A 16,582-nucleotide genomic window follows, 5' to 3' on the forward strand; every position below is an offset into this window, starting at 1 on the left:
GAAATACAGTTGGAGGGTTAATTTCTTTCCAATTCAGTAAAATAGATCTTCTAGCCATTAGTGTAACAAATGCAATCATTCGTTGAGATGAAGCGGATAGAGGATTATTATCTATCATTGGTAAACCAAAAATTGCAGTAAAAGGATGCGGTTGGAAATTGATATTTAAAACTCTTGAAATAATATTAAAAATATCTTTCCAATAATTTTGTAAACAAGGACAAGACCAAAATAGTACAGTTAGATGAGAAGCTAGACTGGACTGCCAACACAGATGCCTTGTGCAGGAAAGCACAGAGTTGACTGTACTTCCTAAGAAGGTTGGCGTCATTCAATGTCTGTAGTGAGATGCTGAAGATGTTCTATAGGTCAGTTGTGGAGAGCGCCCTCTTCTTTGTGGTGGCGTGTTGGGGAGGAAGCATTAAGAAGAGGGACGCCTCACGTCTTAATAAGCTGGTAAGGAAGGCGGGCTCTGTCGTGGGCAAAGTACTGGAGAGTTTAACATCGGTAGCTGAGCGAAGGGCGCTGAGTAGGCTACGGTCAATTATGGATAACTCTGAACATCCTCTACATAGCACCATCCAGAGACAGAGAAGCAGTTTCAGCGACAGGTTACTATCGATGCAATGCTCCTCAGACAGGATGAAGAGGTCAATACTCCCCAATGCCATTAGGCTTTACAATTCTACCGCCAGGACTTAAGAACTTTTTAAAAGCTATTATTAATGCTTTTTGAGATAGTGATTTAGATGCATATCATATTTTTTTTTACTGAGTTAAGTATTGTATGTAATTAGTTTTGCTACAACAAGTGTATGGGACATTGGAAAAAAGTTGAATTTCCCCATGGGGATGAATAAAGTATCTATCTATCTATCTATCTATCTATCTATCTATCTATCTATCTAAAACATATGAGTCACTGAAGCAACATCAGAATGACATCTGTCACAGGTTGAATTAACATAAGAATAAAATCGAGCAAGTTTATCTTTAGACATGTGAGCTCTATGTACAACCTTAAATTGTATTAGGGCATGTTTAGCACAAATAGAGGACGAATTTACCAATGATAAAATTTTTTTCCCATTGCTCAGTAGATATAGGACAATGCAATTCTTCTTGCCATTCCTTCTTAATTTTTTCTGATACATCTGGCTGTACACACATAATCATATTATAAATGATAGCTACTAAACCCTTTTGACAAGGATTGAGGGCTAAAATTCTTTCTGTAATGTCCAATGGACATTCTTTCGAAAAATACTTTAATTCATTATACAGAAAATTTCTGACTTGCAAATATCTAAAAAAATGGGTTTTAGGTAAATTATATTTATTAGATAGCTGTTCAAAGGACATAATGTTATCATCCAAAAACAGATCACAAAAACATGTTATACCTTTTGTTTTCCATAAAAGAAAAGCTTGATCTATAGATGAAGGCCGAAAGAAGTAGTTAGATATTATAGGACATGACAGCATAAACTTATTCAAGCCAAAAAATTTACGAAATTGAAACCAAATTCGTAATGTATACTTGACTATGGGATTAGTTATCTGTTTATTCATTTTGAATAATGAAAAAGGAAGTGAAGATCCTAAGATTGAGATCAGTGAAAAATCTTGCACAGATTTACATTCCAAATTTACCCATTGTGGGCAAGCAGCTGTAGTCGATTCTTGTGTCCAGAATATTAAATACCGTATATTAACTGCCCAATAGTAAAATCTTAAGTTTGGTAGAGCCAAGCCGCCCTCCTTCTTAGGCTTCTGTAAATATTTTTTGCCTAGTCTAGGATTTTTGTTCTGCCACAAATAAGAAGATATTTTAGAGTCAACCACATCAAAAAAAGATTTAGGAATAAAAATTGGTAATGCTTGAAATAAATATAAAAATTTAGGTAGTATCATCATCTTAATGGCATTAACTCTGCCTACCAAAGACAAAGATAATGGAGACCACCTATTAGCAAGTTGCTTAATTTGATCGATTAAAGGTAGAGAATTAATTTTAAATAAATCTTTATGTTTTTTAGTAATTTTAATACCTAAATAAGTAAAATAATCTGTAACAATTCTATATGGTACATGATTATAAATTGGAACATGCATATTTAATGGAAATAGTTCACTCTTATTAAAATTCAATTTATAACCAGAAAAGTTACTAAATTGAGCGAGCAAAGAAGAACTAGCAGGAATAGATCTTTCAGGGTCAGATATATATAATAACAAGTCATCCGCATATAATGATACCTTGTACGTCGTCTCCCCACGGGTAATACCGAAAATATTGGGTGATTCACGAATAGCTATAGCCAAGGGTTCTGAAGCAATGTCAAATAATAAAGGACTTAAAGGACAACCTTGCCTTGTACCACGAAATAGCTGAAAAAAAGGGGATCTTTGATTATTGGTAAAAACCGAAGCTAAGGGTTTATGGTATATTAATTTAAATGACCTTCCTTCTTGGTTGAATAATTTATTTTATTGTTGATTTAACACTTTTGCCATCTTACTTAGCGTCTGTTCCACATTTGTTGCCAAATGCTCATTTAAGAGCCGCTTGCTGCACCCCCCCCCCCCTCGTCCACAGGCTCCGCTGTGATGCTTTTTTTATCTCCATTCATTTACCCCATTCTTGCCCCTCTTACCAAATTCAGATATTTTCCAGAGATGTAGTATTTGGCGGATCAACGGGGCAAAATAATCATTTTTCTGGAGGAGCTTATTATTTAAGGCCGCCATTCTGAATGATGATGTCACTGGAACCGAGTTTGTTTTGTTGACACCAGTCAGATGTTGCTCAGACCTCAGACAGAGTCAGCAATCAAATGGTTGAGCATGATGCGATGAATGTGCTGAGCTGTGTATATCACAATGCAAGAAGCATCGGAGGAAAGCCAAATGAGCTCAGGACAGGGAGTTACAATATTGTAGTCATTACTGGAACTTGATTGCACCCAACAGTCTGAGGGATTTAGAGGAACAAATTTGTAGAGAGATTGCAGACCATGCCAAGAAACAAAGGTTGATTCAGTAAGTGATTTTAACTTTCAATATATTGACTGGGATTCCCATACTGTACAAGGACTAGATGGAGTAGAGTTTGTCAAATGTGCCCTTAATCAGTACATAGAATTCCCGACGTAGAAGTGTGTTGGGAAATGATCCAGGGCTAGTGACAGAAATTAGTGATCATAATGCCATGAAATTCAAAGTAAATGTGGAAAAACTGAGGTCTGGACCATGGATTGAGATTCTAAAATGGGGAAAGGAAAAAATCATCTATAATTTTGATGATATCAGATATGATCTGACAAGTGTGGTTTGGAACAGGCTGTTTTCTGACAAAGGAGTACTTGGTAAGTTGGAGGCCTTCAGAAGTGAAATTTTGAGGGTGTAGAGTTTGTTTTGAGTCTGGCAAAATAAAAGTTGGAAGGTAACTGGTGCAGGAAACCCTGGTTTTCCAGAGATATTGAGACCCCGGATATTTTGTTCCTCTAAATGCCTCAGACTGTTGGGTGCTACCAAGACTCGTTAATGACTACAATATCATATTTCCACACCCGGAGCTCATCTGACATTTTTTGTCATTTTCTGTTGGTTTCAAAAAGCATCCCAATAGTTTTTGCTCTTTTCTTTGGCTTTTATGTTGGCTTTGGCTTCTCATTCCAGCCACGGTTGTGTCCTCCTGCCTTTCCAATGCTTCCACTTCTTTGGGATGTATCGATCACTCAGCTCCCAAATTGCTCCCAGAAACTCCTGCCATTGCTGCTCCATTGTCACTCCTACCTTTTCCCTTCCAAACAAGTTTGGCCAGCTTCTCTGTCATAGAAACATGGAGAAGTTCAGTACGGAAACAGGCTATTTGGTCTATCTAGTCAATGCTAAAAAACACTTGGGCTGTAGAATGCAACTACCTGCACCAGGGCCATCGCCCTCCATACCCCGACCATCCAGGCTCCCTTCCAAACTTCTTTTAAATGGTGAAACCGAGCTCATATTCACTTGTGCTGACGTCTCATTCCACATCCTCACAACCATTTCATTAAAGAGCTTTTCCACATGTTCCCGTTAAATTTTCACCTTCCCCACTTACCCATGACCTCTGATTGTCATCCCACCCAACCTCAGTGGAAAAAGCTGCTTCCATTCACCCTATCTGTATCCTCATAATTTTGTAAACTTCTAACAAATCCTCAAAACAATGTATAATTTCCTTGTTTATGTTTAGAGCCATTTTTAGGTGTATAAGATGATGAGGGGCATTGATCGTGTGGATAGCCAGAGATTTTTTCCCAGGGCTGAAATTGCTAACACAAGGGGGCGTATTTTTAAGGTGCTTCAAAACAGATACCGAGGGGATGTCGGGGGTAAGTTTTTGACACAGAGACTGGTGGGTGTGTGGAATGCATTGCCTTCTATTTGCATGAGAGTGTTTCAGTTACTGTGGGGCCAGGAACCCATGAAGCTCAGTGGGAACAGGGAATAATACCAATGGAGAGAGTCAAACTGAGCCAGGTCACAGATTAGAGATGGCAGAAATGCCCCATTCTTATAAAGACAGGAAGAGCGTCAGAGAGTTTGATGGTCATTCCAGATACCGGCACTGTGCCCAGTTAGAAGATGATTTCTCTATCCAACTTGGGTTGAACTTCGCTGTAACAGTGTGATGCCAGATCACACCTTGACAACTCAAGTGATCTCATCTGAAATGTTGTCCGACACCCATTGATGGATTTTGTAAATCTTTTTACAGGTTAAAAATGACAAGGAATTTGTCTACGGGAATCTCGAACAGAACACGCCAGTTTTGCTGTCTCTGTCCAGATATTTAAGAAGTGGAGCAAGGGATTTACTCGATCTTCCTTCCTGTTCAGACTGTTTGGAGGGATTCACTCGATCATCTTACCAACTGGCACGCCCATCATTTTACGCAGGGTGGAACCCATTCATCTGCTCAGACAGTGGGAATGGATTCAGTCGATCATTTCAACTGAAGGTACATCAGCAAGTTCACACTGAGACAAAGCCATTCACCTGTTCTGTGGGTGAGAAGGGATTCGGTTGGTCTTCCCACCTGTGGACACACCAGTCAGTTCACACTGGGCAGAGGCTGGTCATTTGCTGAATTTGTGGGGAAGGATTCACTCGGTCATCTGACCTAATGGCTCACCAGCGAGTTCACACCAGGTAGCGGCCATTTACCTGCTTAGACTGTAGGAAGGGATTCATTTCATCAGCTCAACTGAAGGTATATCAGTGAGTTCACACTGGGCAGAGGCTGATCATCCGCTGAATTTGTGTGAAGGTATTCACTTAGTCATCAAAGCTGAAGGTGCATCAAAGAGTTCACACTGCAGAGAGACCATTCACCTGCTCAGACAGTGGGAAGTGATTCTCTCAGTCATCCACGCTAATGGCTCATCAGCGAGTTCAAACCAGGAAGCGGCCGTTTACCTGCTCAGACTGTGGGAAGGGATTCACATGGTCATCTCAGCTATTGAGACACCAGTCATTTCACACCGGGGAGTGGCCATTCACCTGCTCAGTCTGTGGGAAGGGATTCACTTTGTCATCTCACCTACTGAACCACCAGTCAGTTCACACCGGGGAGTGGCCATTCACCTGCTCAGTCTGTGAGAAGGGATTCACTTGCTCATCCCAACTGAAGATACATCAGAGAGCTCACACTGGGGAGAGGCCGTTCACCTGCTCAGACTGTGGGAAGGGATTCACTTGTTCATCTAAACTGAAGATACATCAGCAAGTTCACTCCGCGGAGCGGCCGTTCACCTGCTCAGTCTGTGGGAAGGGATTCCCTTGCTCATCTAAACTGAAGGTACATCAGAGAGTTCACACCGCGGAGCGGCCATTCACCTGCTCCGACTGTGGGAAGGGATTCACTTGCTCATCTAAGCTGAAGGTACATCAGCGAGTTCACACCGGGGAGCGGCCGTTCACCTGCTCCGACTGTGGGAAGGGATTCACTCGGTCATCCGACCTACTGGTCCACAAGTCAGTTCACACTGGGGAGAGGCCGTTCACCTGCTCGGACTGTGGGAAGGGATTCGCTTGTTCATCTCAACTGAAGGTACATCAGAGAGTTCACACCGGGGAGAGGCCATTCATCTGCTCAGTCTGTGGGAAGGGGTTCACTCGGTCGTCTAAACTGAAGGTACATCAGAGAGTTCACACTGGAGAGAGGCCGTTCACCTGCTCAGTCTGTGGGAAGGGATTCACTTGCTCATCTAAACTGAAGGCACATCAGAGAGTTCACACTGGAGAGAGGACGCTCACCTGCTCAGTGTGTGGGAAGGGATTCACTTGTTCATCGGACCTACTGGTCCACAAGTCAGTTCACACGGGGAAGAGGCCGTTCACCTGCTCAGACTGTGGGAAGGGATTCACTTTCCCATCTCAGCTACAGAGACACCAGTCAGTTCACACTGGGGAGAGGCCGTTCACCTGCTCAATCTGTGGGAATGGATTCACTCGGTCTTTCCAACTGAAGATACATCAGCGAGTTCATACTGGAGAGAAACCGTTCACTTGTTCAGACTGCGGAAAGGGATTCACTCGGTCATCCACCCTAATGGCACACCAGCAAGGTCACACTGGTGATTGGCAGTTCATTTGCTCGGACTGTGGGAAGGGATTCACTTTGTCATCTCAGCTACTGAGACACCGGTCAGTTCACACCGGGGAGCGGCCATTCATCTGCTCATTCTGTGGGAAGGGATTCAGTTGCTCATCCCAACTGAAGATACATCAGCGAGTTCACACTGGGGAGAGGCCGTTCACCTGCTCAGACTGTGGGAAGGGATTTACTCAGTCATCTAAACTGAAGTTACATCAGCGAGTTCACACAGGAGAGAGGCCGTTCACCTGCTCAGAATGTGGGAAGGGATTTACTCAGTCATCTAAACTGAAGGCACATCAGCAAGTTCACACTGGGGAGAGGCCGTTCACCTGCTCAGACTGTGGGAAAGGATTCAGTCAGTCATCTCAACTGAAGGTTCATCAGCGAGTTCACACCGGGGAGCGGCCATTCACCTGCTCAGACTGTGGGAAGGGATTCACTTGCTCATCCCAAATGAAGGTACATCAGCGGATTCACTCTGGGGAGCGGCCATTCACCTGCTCAGACTGTGGGAAGGGATTCACTCGGTCATCTAAACTGAAGGTACATCAGCGAGTTCACACTGGGGAGAGGCCGTTCAAATGCTCAGTGTGTGGGAAGGGATTCACTCAGTCATCTTTTTTGAAGGTACATCAGCGAGTTCACACTGGAGAGAGGCCGTTCACCTGCTCAGTGTGTGGGAAGGGATTCTCCCAGTCATCTCAGCTACAGAGACACCAGCAAGTTCACACTGGTTAGAGGCCGATAACCTGCTCAGACTTTGGGAAGAGTTTGTCTCAGCCACATCAACCAAAATGTGCATCCTTGAGTTCACACTGGGGAGAGGCCGTTCACCTGCCGTGAACGTGGGTAGTGATTCGCTCAGTCATCTAACCTCGTGACACACTACCGGTTTCACACTGGGGAGAGGCCATTCACCTGTTGTGAATGTGGGAAGTGATTCACTCAGTCATCTAACCTTATTTAACTCTTGCTTCGGCTAGCAGCATAATATAGGGCCCTAGCCCGGCCAAACTTAAGAAATCTCATTTGGGTGGATGCTGCATGATGTGTCCTGTTATAAATCAGTATCCCGAAATAACAAACTGTACACAATATGCAATTAAACAATTGAGCTTTATAATTTTTACTTTAACTGTAAGGTTAATGAAGGTAACAAAAAAAGAAGGGCCCACTATCTCCATTTGTGTCTTCTCATCTCTCCCCGGCAAAGGACTGTGAAAATCTCTCTTCCAGACTCACAAGAAAGAACATTTCTGTCATTGGATAGCCCCACTCCTCAGTTGTGAGTTTGTGCCCTCTGTTATGGCTACCCCCACCATGCGAAAAGTCCTCTCCTCACCACCTTATCCAGACCTTTCCACATTTGGTGGGTTTCAGTGAGATTTAACACCCCCACCACCCACATTTATTAAACACAAGTCAGCGCAGGAGTACAGGCCCAAGGCTGGCAAATGCTCCTCATATCTTAACCCCTTCATTCCCAGAATCATCTTCTTGAACGTCCTCTGGACTCTCTAACAACAACACACCTGAGATATGGGTCCCAAATACTCTAAGTGCGGCCTAAGTAGTGTCTTATAAAGTACCAGCAATATCTCCTTGCTTATAGATTCTACTTCACTTTAAATACATGTCAGCATTGCATTTGCCTTCTTTACCACAGGCTCAACCTGTAAATTAATCATCTGGGAGTCTTGTCTGAGGACTCATATTTCCTTCTGTATTTCTGTTGTTTGAACCTTCTCCCCAATCAGATAATGGTTCACTATTGTTCCTTTTGCCAAAATGCATTATCGTGCATTTCCCAATATTCCATCTGCCACTTTTTGCCCATTCTTCAAATTTGTCTGTGTCCTGCTGCAATCGCATTGCTTCCTCAGCACTACCAACGCCTCCACCTATCTTTGTATCATCCGCAAACCTTGTCACAAAGCCATCAGATCCGTTATCCAAATCATTGACACACAATGTGAAAAGTAACGGACCGAATACAGACCCCTGAAGACCATGAGTCACTGCTAGACAACCAGAAAGGGCTCCTTTTATTCCCACTCGCTGCCTCTTGGCTGTCGGCCATTCCTCTATCCATGCCAGTATCTCTTCTGATTTTTATTCTGTTAAGCAGTCTCATGTGTGACACCTTATCAGATGCCTTCTGAAAATCCAGTTAAGTTATATCCACAGCCTCTTATTTGTCCATCCTGCTTATTACTTCCTCGAAGAACTCTAACAGATTTGTCAGGCAAGATTTCCCCGTACAGAAGCTATGGTGGCTTTGACTGATTTTATCATGTCTCCTTGTACCCCAAATCCTCATCTGTTATAATAGACTCCAACACTTTCCCAGCCACCGAGGTTAGGCTAACTGGACTATAATTTGCTTTCTTTTGCCTTTCTCCCTTCTCAAAGAGTGGGGTGACATTTGCAATCTTCCTGTCCTCCGGGACCATGTCAGAATCAAGTGATTCTTGACAGGTCATGACCAATGCATCTGTTATCTCTTCAGCAACCTCTCTCAGGACTCTGGGATGTAGTCCATCTGGTCCAGGTGACTTATCCACTTTAAGAACCTGAGTTTGCCTTGCATGTTTTCCTTTGTAATAGCACTGACATTCACTCCTGCTCCCTGACACTCTGCTAGTGTCTTCCACAGTGAAGACTGATGTAAAGTACCTATCAAGTTCATCTGCCATCTTTTCCCCATTTCTACCCCATGAGCATCATTTTCCATTGGTTCAATATCAACTCTCGCCTCCCTTTCGCAGTTTTTACAACTGGTTTATATTATTGACTAGTTTGCTCTCTTGTTTCACCTTTCCCCTTCATATAGCTGTTTTTTAGTTGTCTGTTGTTGGATTTTAAAAGCTACCCGTTTATCTAACTTCCTACTCACTTTTGTTACCTTATATGCACTTTCCTTGGCTTTTATACATTCCTTAACTTCCATTGTGAGTCACAGTAGCCTAGCCCCGCTGTTTGAGAACTACTTCTGAGGGACATATCTATCTTGTACATTATGAACTATTCCCCGAAACGTCAGCTGTTCCTGCTCTGGCATCATCACCACCAGTATCCTTCTCCAATCCAGCTGGGGAATCACCTCTCTCATGCCTCTGTAATTCCCTTTATTTCATTGCGATACTGCGCATGTGACCTATGCTTTTCCCTTGCAAATGGCAGCAGAATTCAATCATATTTTGATCACTGCCTTTTGATGGTTCCTTTACATTACCCTCCCTAATAAGATCTTGGTTATTACACAACACCCAATCCAAGACAACAGTCCCCCGAGTAGGCTCAACCATCAGCTGCTCTAAAAAGCCATTTCATAAGCATTCAATACATTCCCTCTCTTGTGATTGGACACAAATCTGACTTTCCCAATTCTCCTGCAGATTGAAGCCACCCACTACAATTGTATCATTAAATTTATTAAATAAATGACAAACATTCAGGGGCAGAAGTGGGGATACATGCTTTTACCGAGGAGAGAAGGTGTTTTGGAAGCTGAAAGGCCTGAAGGTAGATAAGACTTTGACCAGAAGATGGAGACCCCAGGGTTTAGAAAGAGGTAGCTGAAGAAATTGTGAAGGCATTATAGTCATAGAACACTACAACACAGGAAAATGCCATTCGGCCAACTTAGTCCGTGCCAAAGCATTAATCTGCCGAGTTCCAACAACTTCCACCTGGACCATAGCCCTCCATATCCTTATCATCCATGGACCTAAACAAACTTCTCTTAAAGGTTGGAATCATCCCTGCCACTTGCTCTGGCAGCTCATTGGGCACTTTCCCCGCCTCTGAATGAAGAAGTTCCCACTTTGTTTTCTCTTAAAGTAATGAGTAATGATCTATCACGAATCACTAGATTTTGGAACGGTTCTGGTGGACTAGAAAGTTGCAAATGTCTCTCCACTCTTTAAGAAGAGAGGGAGGCAGAAGAAAGAAAATTATAGGACAGTTAGTCTGACCTCAATGGTTATGAAGATGTTAGAGTGCATTAAGGGTGAGTTTCTTGGGTGCTGTAAATGGCAACACATGATGAAGTAGGCCAAAGTCAGCAGGACTACTTTAGAGGAAATTGAGTCTGACAAATCTCTTGGAATACTTTGAGGAAATAACAGGCAAGATAGATAAAGCAGAGGCAGTGGATGTTGTTTGCTTGGATTTTTAGATGATCTTTAATAAGGTACCCCATGCAAGGCTTATGAGTAAGTATGGAGGCATGGGGACGTTGCTTTGTGGATCCAGAATTGGCTTGCCCACAGAAGGCAATGAGTGGCTGTAGATCAGTCATATTCTGCATGGGGGTCGGTGACCAGTGGTGTGCCTCAGGGATCTGACCTGGGACCCCTACTCTTCGTGGTTTTTATAAATGACCTGGGTGGGGAATTGGAGGGATGGGTTAGTAAATTTGCTGATGAAAGGATGTTGTTGTGGATCATATGGAGGGCTGTCATAGGTTACAGCAGGATATAGATAGAATGCAAAACTGGGCTGAGAAGTGGCAAATGGAGTTCAACCCAGATAAGTGTCAGGTGATTCATTTTGTTTGGTCAAGTTTGATGGCAGAATATAGCATTAATGGTAAGACTCTTGGCGTTGTGGAGGATCAGAGGAATCTTGGGGTCCGAGTCCATAGGACACTCAAAGCTGCACCGCAGGTTGACTCTGTGGTTAAGAAGGCATACGGTGCATTGGCTTTCCGTGGGATTGTGCTTAAGAGCTGAGAGGTAATGTTGCAGCTACGTGGGACCCTGGTCAGACCCAACTTGCTAAATTCTGGTCGCCTCACTACAGGAAGGACGTGGAAACCATAGAGATGGTGCAGAGAAGATATACAAGGATGTTGCCTAGCTTGGGGAGCATGCCATATGGGAATAGGTTGAGTGAACACGGCCTTTTCTTCTTGGAGTGATGGAGCATAAGAGGTGACCTGATAGAGGTGTACAAGATGATGAGAAGCATTGATCGCGTGAATTGTCAGAGGCTTTTTCCCAGGGCTAAAATGGCTAACACGAGAGGGCACAGTTTTAAAGTGCTTGGAAGTAGGTACAGAGGAGAGATCAGGTAAGTTTTTTACGCAGACAGTAGTGAGTGCATGGTTGAGGTGGTAATGATAGGGTCTTTTAAGAGTCTCCTGGATAGGTACATGGAGCTTGGAAAATAGAGGACTATGGGTAAGCCTAGGTAGTTCTAGGGTAAGGACATGTTTGGCACAGCTTTGTGGGCCGAAGGGCCTGTATTGTGTTGCAGGTTTTCTGTGTTTCTTAGGTGCTGCATGTGAGGCTGCTTAACAAGATCACAGCTCATGGAATTACAGGAAAGATACTTGTATGGATCGAAGTTTGGCTGACTGACAAGGGAGAAAGCGTCAGAATAATGTGGGCAATTCTGTATTGCTGTCGGTAACTAGTGGTGTTCCGTAGGGGTCAGTATTGAGACCGCATCTTTTCATGTTAAATATGAATGATACAGATGACAGAATTGATACCTTGGTGACGAACTTTGCAGTGGATACAAAGATAGGTACAGGACAGGTAGTTTAGAGCAAAGCAGGAGTCTGCAGAAGGACTTCGATAAGTTTGGAGATCAGGCATCGAAGTAGTGGATGAAATACAGTGTATGCAAGTGTCCAGTCCTGTACAATTTGGCAGAAGGAATAAGGGCGTAGAAAAAAAAATAAATGGGAGATAATTCAAAAATCAGAGGTGCATATGTACTTCGGCATCCTTGAGCAGGAGCCCCTAAAGGTTTGCTTGCAGATTGAGTTGATTAAGGATGACAACTGTAATGTTAACATCTAAGAGCGAGGATGTGATACTGTTGCTTTATAACGCATTGGTCAGATCGCTCTTGGTGTGTTGTGAGCAGTTTCCGACCTCCTATCTGAGAAAACGATGTGCTCGTATTGGAGCGGGTCCGGAGAAGCTTCACCAGAATGATTCCAGGAATGAAAGGGTTAACGTATCAGGAGCTTTAGACAGCTTTGACCCTGTACTCGCTGGTCTAGAAGAAAGAGAGGGGATCTCATTGAAACCTGTTAAATACTGAAAGGCCTTGACAGAGTGGCGATGAAGAAGACGCACCCTACACTGTGTGAGTCTGGGACCAGAGGCCACGGCCTCAATATATAGGGTATCCACTGAGAGCAGAGATGACGAGGAATTTCTGTAGTCAGGGAGAGGTAAATCTTTGGAATTCATTGCCATGGACGGTAAAGAGGCCAAGTCATTGTGTGTATTTTAAATGGATATACAAAGACTATGGGGAGAAGGCAGGAGAATGAGGTTGAGAGAGATTATCAATTGGACATGAATGAATGGCGGAGCAGTCTCGATTGTATGAGCAACCTCTGTTTCATATGGCCTGAAGAAGAGGCTAGTGAGGTTGCATTAGTGTGCTGCCTCAGTAGTTAGTTATTAGTTGTTTTTATTTAGCACCCTCTGCTGGAGGTTTTGTATTGCAGTCATTTAGGTCATGTGATCTGTGTCTAGTTGATGACATCATCAGTAGATATTTTAGCAGTTCTCGAAGTTGAGCTGTGGGAAACTTACGCCTTTTCATCTGACGTCCAGGCCTATGAAAGCATTGTCGGTATGTAAAAGTAACCTTTGGGTTTATCAATTATTGATGTATATGCATATTTTTACAAGTTAGAGATATTTGAATGGTTTGTGTGCAGATAAAAATACAGATGGAGTATTAATGTGGGCCACATGTTACTGCAGAACCATTTAATTTTAAATTGTATTATTTTTGTAGGCCTCTTTGGTAATGGCATCATTTTCTTGGGAGTATCATTGCCATTGTTTTAAATTTTGTTTTTAGGAATGCTTTTAAAGTTTATGGAATGCTGGGTAAGCAAGGACCCATATAAGCAATAGGCATCCTTGTGATTTAATCATTTAAGGTTGAAAGGGATGATATTTGTAAAGGTTAAATTCCTCTGTGTAAATAATAAATGTTGTAGCTGTTTTTAACAAGTATTATAGCAAAACTTTTTTGAGCACTTCCAGTAACCATAGGTAACTGTGTTTGCTATGGGGGTAAATTGATCGTGAGCATGCTAATGGCATTGGTGCCTCAAGAAATAGAGGTTCATGCTGGGATATTTGCACATGAACGTTGTTATTTAGCTGCTAATTAGAGCTCAGCACAAATTAAATGTAATTATTCACAAAATGTAGAAAGTTCCAGAGCACTTGGCAACTAATGTTTAAGATATAGCTACATATAAAGCAGTTTTCTCAATATGCTGTGGGCAGCCATGGCTTACATTCTCTTGATTCCAGAATGCTATGGCAATTGTTAGTCTGTTTTGACTGCTTTAGTAACAACATACACATGTATTGCATTGAGAATGAAATCACTCGATAAATTACTTTATTGACCATTAAGTTGAATCCTGATAATACTTAAACCTGGCTAGCTTGTAGTGAGCAAATGTGCATGAGATACATTGTATAGGGAAACTTCGTGGTTACCCGTAGCCTATCTTTATGATACATTTGGAACTTATCTGTATACAGTATCTTGTGTATTATCTTGTATCATTTGTGGTATACTTAATACTTGTACTTACTGTAATGGAATTTGGATGCTTTTTGACTCTGTTTTTCTTTCTGTCAGTTTTACCCTACCACTTAGTTGCTACATTTAAATAAAGGTCAACTTGGAACACCTTCGTCAGCGTAGTAATTGGGAATGGAGTTTATCTGCCTGTCAATTCATGCAAGGCGTTTGAAGAGGACAGGAAATATAGGGTTAGGTTATTGTTAGGGTATCCACGCCTGGATTACTGTATACAGTTTTGGTCGTTCTGCTTTTGGAGAGAGGACGTCAAGCTGGAATGAGTGCAGTGGGGATTTACAAGAATGGTGCCGGTACTTGAGGGACTGAGTTCTGGGGAGAGATTGGGCAGGTTGGGATTCACATCTTAAGAGTGCAGGAGATTGAGGCTGACATTATGCAGGTGTACCAAACCATGAATGTACAGAAATGGGAAATGTGTGCAGTCCTTTCCCCCACTTTTGTGGAATCAACAACCAGAGGGCACCGATTAAAGGTAAGAGAGGATTGATTTAGTAGGGATCTCAGTAGAAAATTATTAACCCACTCTCTTCCAGTTCATTATTTAACTAACACGATGAGTGCACTCTTGGGTTAGAGAAGCAACACCTCATATTACATTCGGGTAGTTTACAACTCGATGGCATGAAAATTGATACCTTTAACCTGTACATACTGTTCATATTCTATACCTTCACAGTATGGTCCAGGTCAATTTTGATCCGGCCCAAGAATCCCCTCATAGCAAGTGTCTATATCAAATTTTGAACCACAGATCTATTGAGAATGTATAACTAGCCTGTCTGACAATAAATGGGTGATTAATCCTCAATTAATGTTTCAGAGTGTAGTTTTTAGGTTTTACATCACTCATTTATGGAGAAAAAACATCTCCTATTACACAATATCATGTCCTATTTTAACTGTTACCTGTCCACAGTATTGTTTCCCATGAGTAACGATTCCCATGAGTGTCCCTTGAAATTTGTTACCTGTGAGCATCACATGATGGCATATCCCACTGGTATAAAAAGGGCGACCACCGATTGTTGGCAGTTGGTTTGTTGGGGAGTCGCAGTCGGTGGTTACGCAGTCGTAGAAGGGGAGAGGGAGAGAGAGTGAAGAGTTAAGGCTTTGAACGAACTCAAAGGGTTGGGGTTAATCATTGGCATTCAGTGCATTTTGGGTACTGACACATGGTATAATCCATATGTGGCACTCACTTTTGTTAACCCTTACGTGGTTTGGGTGTTGTGTGCTGGCCACTTCGGCGAAAGGTCAGTTACTTTGAGAAAATTCACTCTTCGTAATGTCTTCGGGAAAGGTGGTTCTCGGCTGGAATCGGCGTCAATGATTTCTTAGTTTCTTCAAGGCTCGCCTCATTGCTGCTTCGTGAAGTCTGCCACTTCATTTTTTTCATGAATCACTTGGACTTCGTAAACTACCACTTTAAGACTGTGCTTGAGTAAGATCTGTTGAGAATTGTCTCCATGTTGGACCTTTTGATAGCTATAGATACATAACACTGTTAACTTCCATTTAAGTTAGTCGTTTGTTCACTTTCCTATGTGTTTGAGTAAAGGTTAATAAATGTCACTGTTTATCTATGAAGAAACACGACTTAATTTCATATCTATTGCTGCTGGTACGTAACATACCTAAGATATGCAAATACAATAGACATAATGATTTAAATATATTTTATTAAAACTGAAAATGGCAAGAGCATTCTGGAACTGTGGGGTTTATTATATAACCATTATGACCATCAAACATTGTCCGCAGAGTTAGGATGCGAGTGTGCGGGCAGTGGGTAAAATATCCCTCTAGTGTTTGTAGATCTCGTACTGGAGATGCAATATCACTATACTCTGCCACTTCATTTTTGACCCATGTTGTCACGATCTCGGTCCCAACTTGACTTCATTGGGATCTTCCTCCTCGTTAACCTGCGTTCTAAAGTTTAAGTTAAAATGGTGGAGTTGTTGCTTATGGATAGTGCTTTGGGGGTGACTGGGGGTCTTTATAGGGACAGGGTGCTGTGATCTGGCGGTTGTGCAGTAGCTAAATGAGGGGTGTTGTGGGGAGGGACAGGCCCAGGGGTAGAGTTAGGTAATGGGGATGGAGGATTCATGGCGATGGAAGGTGGGGTGGGGTGGCAACAGGCTTTGCTGGGTGGGGGAGGTTACTGTGGGACCTTGAAGTAGGGGGGAGGGCTGAATCAAGAACCAAACTTCTGGTCATATTGGGTGAATTTGGCCCCTTGGGGTGATGGCTTGGGTTTATAGGAGGGTTGGAGATGTTAGATTTTGGGGTAGGACAAAAGACTATTATGTAACCCCTTCTGTGGGGTGT

At 42.6% G+C, this 16,582-nt stretch overlaps 1 protein-coding gene across 5 annotated transcripts in view; it reads left to right on the forward strand.

Moving 5' to 3' along the window:
• The window catches only part of LOC140732886 (uncharacterized), a 36,878-nt gene extending 22,542 nt beyond the window's left edge, over positions 1–14,336 (forward strand). For all 5 annotated transcript variants that reach the window (XM_073055546.1, XM_073055549.1, XM_073055548.1 and 2 more), the window contains exon 2: positions 4,766–14,336. In XM_073055546.1, the coding sequence (XP_072911647.1) occupies positions 5,426–7,387 (1,962 nt within the window). In that variant the 5' untranslated portion in view covers positions 4,766–5,425 and the 3' untranslated portion in view covers positions 7,388–14,336. The remainder of the gene's footprint in view (positions 1–4,765) is intronic.
• The last annotated feature ends 2,246 nt before the right edge of the window (positions 14,337–16,582 follow it).

Source organism: Hemitrygon akajei, chromosome 9 (assembly GCF_048418815.1).
Source record: "Hemitrygon akajei chromosome 9, sHemAka1.3, whole genome shotgun sequence".
In the NCBI taxonomy this organism is placed as follows: domain Eukaryota; kingdom Metazoa; phylum Chordata; class Chondrichthyes; order Myliobatiformes; family Dasyatidae; genus Hemitrygon; species Hemitrygon akajei.